The 9,808-nt window shown below is 29.9% G+C and overlaps 1 protein-coding gene across 1 annotated transcript; it reads left to right on the top strand.

Moving 5' to 3' along the window:
* On the top strand, positions 1-2,937 carry LOC111282175 (glycosyl hydrolase 5 family protein-like). The gene is made up of 4 exons (XM_022870165.2): positions 1-446; positions 1,149-1,396; positions 1,508-2,028; positions 2,112-2,937. The coding sequence occupies exons 1-4, from the start codon at positions 36-38 to the stop codon at positions 2,621-2,623; spliced, it is 1,692 nt and encodes a 563-aa protein (XP_022725900.2). The 5' UTR covers positions 1-35; the 3' UTR covers positions 2,624-2,937.
* Positions 2,938-9,808: the final 6,871 nt, after the last annotated feature.

Raw genomic sequence — 9,808 nt, 5'->3', positions numbered from 1 at the left:
AACACCCCCTCGAGTTAAAAGAAAAAACGAAACCCATGGGAAGGTTCACTTCCTTGTCTATCCTCTCTCTCTTCCTACTCTTTCCCATTATCACTCAACATGCTAAGCCAGCCATGTCTCTCCCTCTCTCGACAAATTCGCGTTGGATCGTCGATGAGGAAGGGCAGCGGGTAAAGTTAGCATGCGTGAACTGGGTGTCACACCTTGAACCAGTTGTTGCAGAAGGTCTTAGCAAGCAGCCAATGGATATGATCGCCAAACGGATTGTGTCAATGGGGTTCAATTGCGTTAGGTTTACTTGGCCACTTTTTTTGGTCACCAATGACTCATTGGCCTCTCTCACTGTAAGACAATCTTTTCAAAGACTTGGTCTGCTCGAATCTATTGCTGGCATCCAGGCCAACAACCCCTCCATCATTGATGTTTCCCTCATAAAAGCTTACCAGGTATGAAATTTCTGCTCTTGTTTTTTCCCCAGAAAGATTAGATTTTCACACGCGACCAGGAGGATAAAGAAAAATAAGAACAGAGGAAAACTTAAGAAAGTGAAACCCTTTTGGAGCCCCAACTCTCACACATACTCAAACATTACTAGAAGACAGATTGATACTTTACGGCATTAGTTACGGATTTAAGGTTATCCAACTAACCAATACATTGATGACAATTAGACAGACTCTGTTTTTTCTTCATTTTTTCTTGTATGCTGCGGCCCGCTTGTGGTAGCTTACTAATTATTCATAATCATGTAGTTTAGTGGGAACACGATGATAATTATGTGACAGGTAAGAAATGATGGCGACGGCAATTAAGTCGTGAGTTTTAGTGAATTATTTTAACTTCATAAATGAGGTTAAGAGCTTCTCACAAATTTTATTTTTTAAGTATTTTTTTACTGTATCCTATGGAGTATATGTCCTACTAGCCCTGCATGCAGAACATAAAAATTTCACCCATAATTTTCTCTTAAATTATTAACCTTAGCCGCATTATTTATGCTTCATGATTTAAATATCAATTTACTTTGATAAACTGGTGGACATTTCTTTGTATCTTGTACTAATAGAACGGTATTTGAGGTTGAAATGCCTGGATCAAGTGATTGTTACTTTTGTTTAGAGTTTCTTAATGGATGAATTCAATTTCAGGCAGTGGTGTCTAGTCTTGGGGAAAACAATGTAATGGTCATACTTGACAATCACATAAGCAAGCCCGGTTGGTGCTGCAGTAATTTTGATGGCAATGGTTTCTTCGGTGACCCGTATTTGAACCCTGATCTATGGATCACGGGCCTGACTCGGATGGCCACCCTATTCAGCGGTGTCACCAATGTGGTTGGTATGAGCTTGAGAAATGAGCTCAGAGGCCCCAAACAGAACGTAAATGATTGGTACAGGTAAAAGTTCTTTTCTAGGCTTCAAGCAAAATAAAGAACTGAAAAGGTTTAAAACCAAAGGGTGAAAAACAAATAGGAAACTAATTGCCGTTATGTTGATAAATTGGGTAGGTACATGCAGAAAGGGGCCGAAGCAGTGCACTCGGCCAACCCAGATGTTCTTGTTATACTTTCAGGATTGAATTATGACAAGGACTTGTCATTTATCCGAAATCAACCAGCAAATCTCACGTTTACTGGGAAACTAGTATTTGAGGTGCATTGGTATGGTTTTTCAGATGGGCAGGCATGGGTAACTGGCAACCCGAACCAGATATGTGGCAGAGTGGCGAAAGACATGATGAGGACATCAGGGTTTTTGTTGGATCAAGGATATCCATTGTTTGTGAGCGAGTTTGGGGTGGACCAAAGGGGAACCAATGTCAATGACAATAGATACTTGAACTGCTTCTTAGGTGTGGCAGCTGAACTTGACCTGGACTGGGCCTTGTGGACACTTGTTGGGAGTTATTATCTGAGAGAAGGAGTCGTTGGGTTAAACGAGTACTATGGAGTCTTGGATTGGAATTGGTGTGGCATCAGGAATTCAAGCTTCCTAGACAGAATTTCTGCCCTTCAGTCTCCTTTCCGAGGTAAGCAAAACTTTATTTTCCCTTCTCATAGTTCATACAGTGTCTTTAAGCCCATTATTTATTTCTTCCACAATGGCATGCAGGGCCAGGCCTATCAGAAACCAAACTACATAAAGTGATCTTCCATCCTTCAACGGGGCTTTGTGTCCAAAGGAAATCATTGGTTGACCCATTGCTCTTGGGTGCTTGTACTGACTCTGAAGCTTGGAGTTACTCACCCCAGAAGACTTTGGTGGTAAAGGGAACATATTTCTGCTTACAAGCTGATGAATCAGGGACGCTGGCAAAACTTGGTATCTTCTGCAGCGAGTCTAATTCAAAATGGGAAATGATAGCTGATTCACAGATGCACCTGTCATCTAAGCTCAGAAATGGCACATCCATTTGCCTGGATGTAGACTCCACCAACAATATTGTTACGAACAGTTGCAAATGCTTAAATAAAGATAATATGTGTGACCCTGGGAGCCAGTGGTTCAAACTTGTGGACAGCACAAGAAGCAGAAGTGGGGGAAAATCTTTCTTACATTTTGACTCGATCCCGGACTTACCTGGAAAGGAGTTCTTCTGGAACCTTTTGGGTGGCTCGATATAAAAGCATTTGTCAGTGAAGCAAATAGGCAAAGATTACAATTAAACATTCCACGCAAGTTTACGTTAGAAAAAATAAATAAGAGAAACGATATAATAAAAAAGAATTTTAGCTTTGAAGTATGAAGAATACTTTTTTAAAGGTAGTTATGATTTTAGAATACAACAAAGCTTCAAACTCTTCAATCAAAAGTAGTAAAAATAGTTATACTGAAAGATTTATTCATAATGAATAAACAGACATAAATTTCTATTCAAATTGTTATAACCTTCTGTATAATTATGAACTTTATGAATAATAATCTATTTATATTCAAATATTATGACCATTTTTCATATGATAATTATTTATGTTCAAACGTAATTATTTAAAATATGAATAAAATTAATACAAAAATTAATTTTATTCATCAATAATTAAATCTTTTTATTCAATGTGGGATGTACCACATTCTAAACTACTAACAATCTCCCACGAGTGTGGAATATTGGAGCTTAATTTTTACTTTTCACACAAATAAATATTATGCATGCAAAGATGTATATTTCGATTTAAACATTCATTTAGTGTATATATCTTAGAATTCTAATAAAGTTGATGGTGTCTGTAAATTAAACCTTAACTCTTAGTGTTAGAATTGAAGATATAACACATATAATACTTATTTATTTTTTTGTTAGAGGTTTATACTGCTTTTAACACTATTTATGGCTAAATGCTTATCCTATTCATAAATATTTACAAAAAAGACCCTAATTCTTCTTGTTGAAGTGGCACCACTTCTATATTTATATAGATAAAGTTTCCGTTATGTCTCTATTGTTTTAGACATTTAAAACTCCATTAAAAGTATAAAAACTCATCCTTATCAAGCAATAGATCCTACTAGTTTCTAATTTAAATGGATTTTACTATTGTTTAACAGACACATAACAATAATTTGTTTTTATCCATTAAACTTTGTAATTAGAGTTTACTAATTCAAAGTTAGGTTCCCATTATTGGTGTCTAATAGCAAGGGTTTAAATCCATTCTACTTGTAGTACTACTAACCCAATATCTTGGAATTTAATTTTCTTTTATGGTAATTACCCACACTTAAGATTGAATCTCTAATATAATTACTTCAGGCTAATATGTCTAAACTTTTCATTTTGCATATCATTTATATATTCCTGACATTATTGTCTGATTCTTATCATTTTAAGAAATAGTTAGTTTTAGTTATGGTCACAACTCTATACTCATAAATTTCAAACATTCTATTTCCATACTTTTATACATCTTTAATACAATTATACTTCAAGTATAATTGGATAAATTCAATGAATAAACCAAATCATTTTAGTCCTTTTAAGATTTTTAAGGACTTTTTATGATTTTACTTTGATAAGTGTCTAAATTTATTAGTTTGTATAATTTGCTCATAAAAGTATACTAAAATCTTAAAACACTACGGTGACAATTTTTTATTTCTTTTGATTCTCATCACCCTCACTATGTGTAAGTATGCATTCTTTTATTAAAGAATATCTCATTCAATTGTCAAGATATCATATATACTTAATCAAGTTTCAATTTCATTTATCTTTTCGCTATTTGGAGATTTTTTTTAAAGTAGGAGGCCTCCAAATCCACTCTTAGTAAAAGATAACTAGATGATATCTTAATATTTTAATAAAAGTTCCAAAATTTTTATATTTTAACTCAATATAAGAGTTTACATTAATAAGCATATTTCAAATATAACCATGCTTTTATAGTATCCTTTTAAGACTTTTATGTTAATTCATAGATATTTATAGCAGTTTATTTCATCATGGACACTATTAACATGAACAAAACCATTTGCATCACCCAAATGGATCAAATAATGTTCTTTTGCTATTATAAAAGTTTTCAAATTCACAAGATTTTTGAATCACTCATGGCTTTCAAAGTATATATACTTTGAAATTTTTCCTATATAAAACTATAAATGATAAATCATTGGTACAATCCATGAATTAGACTATATACATAACAAAAAATTACCATAATGTGATTAAGGTTATGGTATCAATTTTGGCTTATGGCTATTCTAAGCCAACCATAATAATCCACATCATACCTATAAATCATGTAAATTAGCTATTTAAATTATCTCATTTATAGTGATGGCTTTTAGTGAAAACCAACTATCTCAAATGTTATCATGAGTTTTCAATGCATATAGTAATTATCTAATGGCCAATTCCAAGTTCATGATTATTGAAACCTTTAAAATTGATTTAAAAATTTTATGAGAACTTTATTTCTCCACCATTGTGTAGCCTATATATCTATGTAATTTACCACTTTTAATTGGTCATAACGTTTTTGGATATATAATACATTCAAACTTTACTCATAGGACCAATATGCATTATAAAATTTTTTTCATATATTGATACTTAGTTGTACTGATGGTCAAATTACGTCAGTAAAAGAGATTTTTATTAATGATTTTTTAATACCGTTAGAATATACCATACGTTTACTAACATTTTATACAACCGTCGGTATAAAAATTTTCAAACACTATAATTTGAAAAAAACTAAAATTATTAATAAATAAAATTTGTATTAATTAATTTTAAATGATAATAAGTTTTAAATAAAATTTGTAAGTATTATATTAATTAATAAATTTATAATTAAATATTAGACTAAAATTTTTTTAAATTTAAATATTATATTAATTTGGTTTCAATTAATATTTGAGTTTTAATATGGTTTCATAAAATTTTAAAATTATTTTAGATCCAAAGTCAAATTATAAATAATCTACATAGTAGTATTTATATTCATATAAAATTTTTTTATGTTATTTGTAAATTTTTTTTTAAATAATACTTATCGTTCACTGTATTAGTAGTTTAAGATTTCAAAGTTCAAGAAAAATGAATGAATTTTAAAAATGATCACAAGGTGTTTTACTAAAAAAATACCTTCAATTTTTTATACAAAAATATTTAAGGCATTTTTTGAACAAAAATGCCTTGAATATTAAAAAAAAAATGTTGGGATTATTGAAGCATTTTTTTTTTTTTATAGAAAACGTCTTAAATAATCTCTTTTAAATGAATAATTTCATACATTATTGAGGGTAATTTTGGTCAAAAATACCTTAAATAATCCATTAACTATTCAAGGTGTTTTTAGCTAAAAATACCTTCAATAACCCTATTTAATATTTTGTAAGAGATTATTCAAGGCTTTATTTGGCAAAAAATTACTTCAATAATCTCCTCATAAAAGTTAAAGGGGATTATTCAAGGTATTTTTGTCATAAATACCTTGACTAACCCCGTTTAATTTTTCTAAGAGATTATTCAAGGCGTTTTCTCAAAAAAATGACTTGAATAATCCTAAAAAAAATGGGAGGGGATTATTCAAGGTATTTTTTTACCAAAAATACCTTTAATATTCCACTCATAAAAATTTAAAAATATTATTCAAAGCATTTTGGCCAGAAATGCCTTTAATAACCCCATTCAATATTTTGTAAGTGATTATTCAAGGCGTTTCTAGTTAAAAACGCCTTCAATAATCCCCTCATAAAAATTAAAGAGGATTATTTAAGGCGTTTTTGGCTATAAACACCTTGACTAATACTATTCAATTTTTTTTAAGAAATTATTCAAGGCGTTTTCTCACAAAAACATGAGTTTATTTATTCGGATGTGTACTTGTGTGAATCAAATACTTATATGTGATACTATGAGTTACATATATGTATTTTAAATTACGAACATTGTAGTATTCAATAAATTCAACACACATCCAAATTTATAACTGATAACATTACTATATAAATATACTTTTTTCAATAATCGTACTCAATATATGTGTATTCATATAAGCTGCTAATTGATATAAAACAAATATATACCAATAATATTAAACCAATACCCTAATCTAAAAACTTAAATTATCCATTCAACATGGCATGTTAAAAACATTATAAAAAATGAAATGTATATATTTACACCCAACCAACAATCTCCAATTTCAAGGTGTAACGAACGATAATACATACTTAGACTACTCTTTACAAACTTTATCAAGTTCATTTATCGTGAAGCTTCTTTTACTCTCCCACTATAAAAAAATCAGAAGTAAATGTTAATAAATGAAAACATAATTTAGCATTTCTTTTAGAAGATATTACGATTATATGAAATTAATACTAACTTTTAATAGTGTGATCATAAAATCATATAAAACTATCTCCCTTATAAAACAAAGGACTTAATATCTACATTCAGTATATCCTGGTTGACAAGGTACCTAAAAAATAAATTTGGTAGGTTTAAAAAATATTTATCTAAACAAACTTAACATAAAAGAATAAATTTTACATTTACCAATAATGACACCCAGTTTAGCTTTGCTTTCTTATCAACTGCAGAATTCTCCTAAATTGAATTAGAAAAAAATACTTAATACAAAAATAAAAGTAATTATGAAGAAACACAAGATCATATAATAACATGTAATACCTCTTTATAAAATTTTAAATATCAAGGTTAGGTTTCATTGTTGGTTAAGCGAAATTAAATAAGTATGGCATAAAAGAATTGGTATCAATCACAATAAGCTGCCAATGACGATTGCAAAATAATAAGAATGATACACGTAGATTAGGCATCATCTTATATTCGGGTAATGTTGGATAATTATTTGTATGAATATAACTTATGCAGCATTATACAGGACCAAAAAATAATCGACCCATTTTTGCATGCATTGACCAACATGACAACCACGACAAATAACAGTGCCACTTTGCTCAATAATGAAATTCAGGTCAATGAATCTGAATCTATTGGTAATTTATCTTGCCTTGATCTCTCTATATAGAAAATTACATGATAACAATCAATAATACTATTTAGTAATACATTGTAATATAGATTAATACATCTTGACTTTGCATATTTAAATTTATAAGCTAATCTCATGTAGGCAATATTATCATAAGCTGATAATTCATTCAGGGTACAAAATGCCTTAATCTTAAGCCCTTCAATGTAAAAAATTGATGGATGATCAAATATCCCGTCCTCGGACTCAACAGTAATGACATTTCCTCTAAATAAATGATCAAGTACATAATTGGATAACATATCAATGGCAGCCTGAGCAAGGGTCATCCTCTGAATCCTAACATCCTGCTACAATATATAATGAAATATAAGTATCAAAACCAAATCAATAAATATAATAAATAAATAAATATTAAGTGAATAAACAAAATCATACTTCATGGCTGATATCGGAGGTTGGGTTTTCTGCCTGACTTGCAATGGAAGCTTGTCCTAGCTAGATAATACTAACCGATTGGCTTACAGGTATGCTAAGTTGCATTGATGCCAACATCACCTTCAAAGCTATGATTCATTGTTGTTGATCATTCAGGTATTGCTTTTGGTCATCAAGTCTTTGTTGTTGTTGCTCAATGATTGGTTCATATTGTGCAGTTATCATTTGAGGGGTTTTGGGTTGATTACTGAATAACTTTGATGGCAATACAAATCTACCAACCCCATGAACTCGACTATGATAAGGGATCTTCGCCATAATAGGTTTTTAGTTCACCAAATTTAAATTTAGTAGCAAAATCATCTTGAAAGACAATAATAAGATGGACCATAACAATAAATCTATACAAGTATAGAGTCTTGTATACAAGCACAAAGCCAATCATATGTGATATAATGAGCAGTTATACATTTAATATTTTTAGCCATTTCTTTGGTTGTTTTATCTACAAATGATTTATTTTTTCACATATGTCTTTGTTTCTATACATCCCATATAAAAACTTTGGTGCCAAAACTAGATGATTCCTAATAAATTAACATTATATAAGAATCAGAATCTATTAAATGAATGTTCATAAATATTCATTTATGAGTATAAAACAAGTATGTAAATACTTACAAGCTCCTACTTGACATTTGTATAACCCTTTCTTAATGTCCGATGGTGATATACTTATTTAGCGCGAATTTTTTTTTGTTGTTCTTTGATTTTCTAGAAAAGAAAGAAATTACGTAAATCACATATTAATATATTGAATATATTACATAAAATCTTATAAACAATTTTTTGTAATGGATATGCGTATTGAGAATTCTTCTAATAACCTATCTCGAACAAAATTCATTCAATCTTAATAACTTATAACATCTGCATATGACAAAGGTGGATCTGCCAACATATCACTATTATCAGTGAATGATAAAATATATTGGGTTGTCAGTCTACTTTTAAAGTCTCTGAATACTTTTCCAGCCGATTGCAACATAAGCTTTTTACATTCAATTGGGACGTCGAACCGTTCCTAATAAATTTAACATAATTAGTATAAACACATTGAATTTTAATTAAATGATCATTTAACAAATTTTATGAAATAGTTAAATAAACATACCATAACCGACTCCCATATACGATCATTTAGATTATCAAGAACTTGTCGTCAATTATGGTATGTAATAGAAATGCTACTACAGATGATCGCTCTAATATGACTAGCCAACTTGGCAGCTCCATCAAATATGGGCTGCCTACTTTAATTGAAGTTGATATGAATTTTTGTGTTAATCACTTAAAGTTGTTTATTTCATCCCCTTGTTTTTTTTTTTCACTACAGGTTTGTCTTCTTCATGTTCAGTAACAGAAGAAGTATGTTCTTCGAATTTCATAATATTTGTGATTTTGATCATAATTATACAAAATGCAACAAATTGTCTATCTAAATTTCACACAGTAATAAAATACAACCAATATCATACTACAGTTACTACACCAATATATGTTAAACATCCTCAAACCAATAATATTTTACGAGTACAAGTCATACTGTGATTCCTACCTTAAATAAGAGTTCCATGCAAAACAAATGATGAGTAAAAAAAATACACACAATTTCTACAATACCATTTAGCAAACCATAATTTTTAAATCAAACTATAGAAAAACACCATATATGCAATAAAGAGAGATTGGACGACTAAGGTGATGGTGGAATGAATAAAAATATATATAGTAAGGAACGAAAAAAATACCTATATCAAAGAATATAAATAATATAAAAAATAAAATAAAAAGATACCAATAAAAATAGAGGTACGACAGTGTTGAGTTGTTGAAGGTCAG

The sequence above is a fragment of the Durio zibethinus genome, chromosome 5 (assembly GCF_047325235.1).
Source record: "Durio zibethinus cultivar Kanyao isolate XHJ-2024 chromosome 5, ASM4732523v1, whole genome shotgun sequence".
Classification (NCBI taxonomy): domain Eukaryota; kingdom Viridiplantae; phylum Streptophyta; class Magnoliopsida; order Malvales; family Malvaceae; genus Durio; species Durio zibethinus.
Note: the sequence above shows the minus strand (reverse complement) of the source record. Positions and strands in the feature narration are given on the sequence as shown.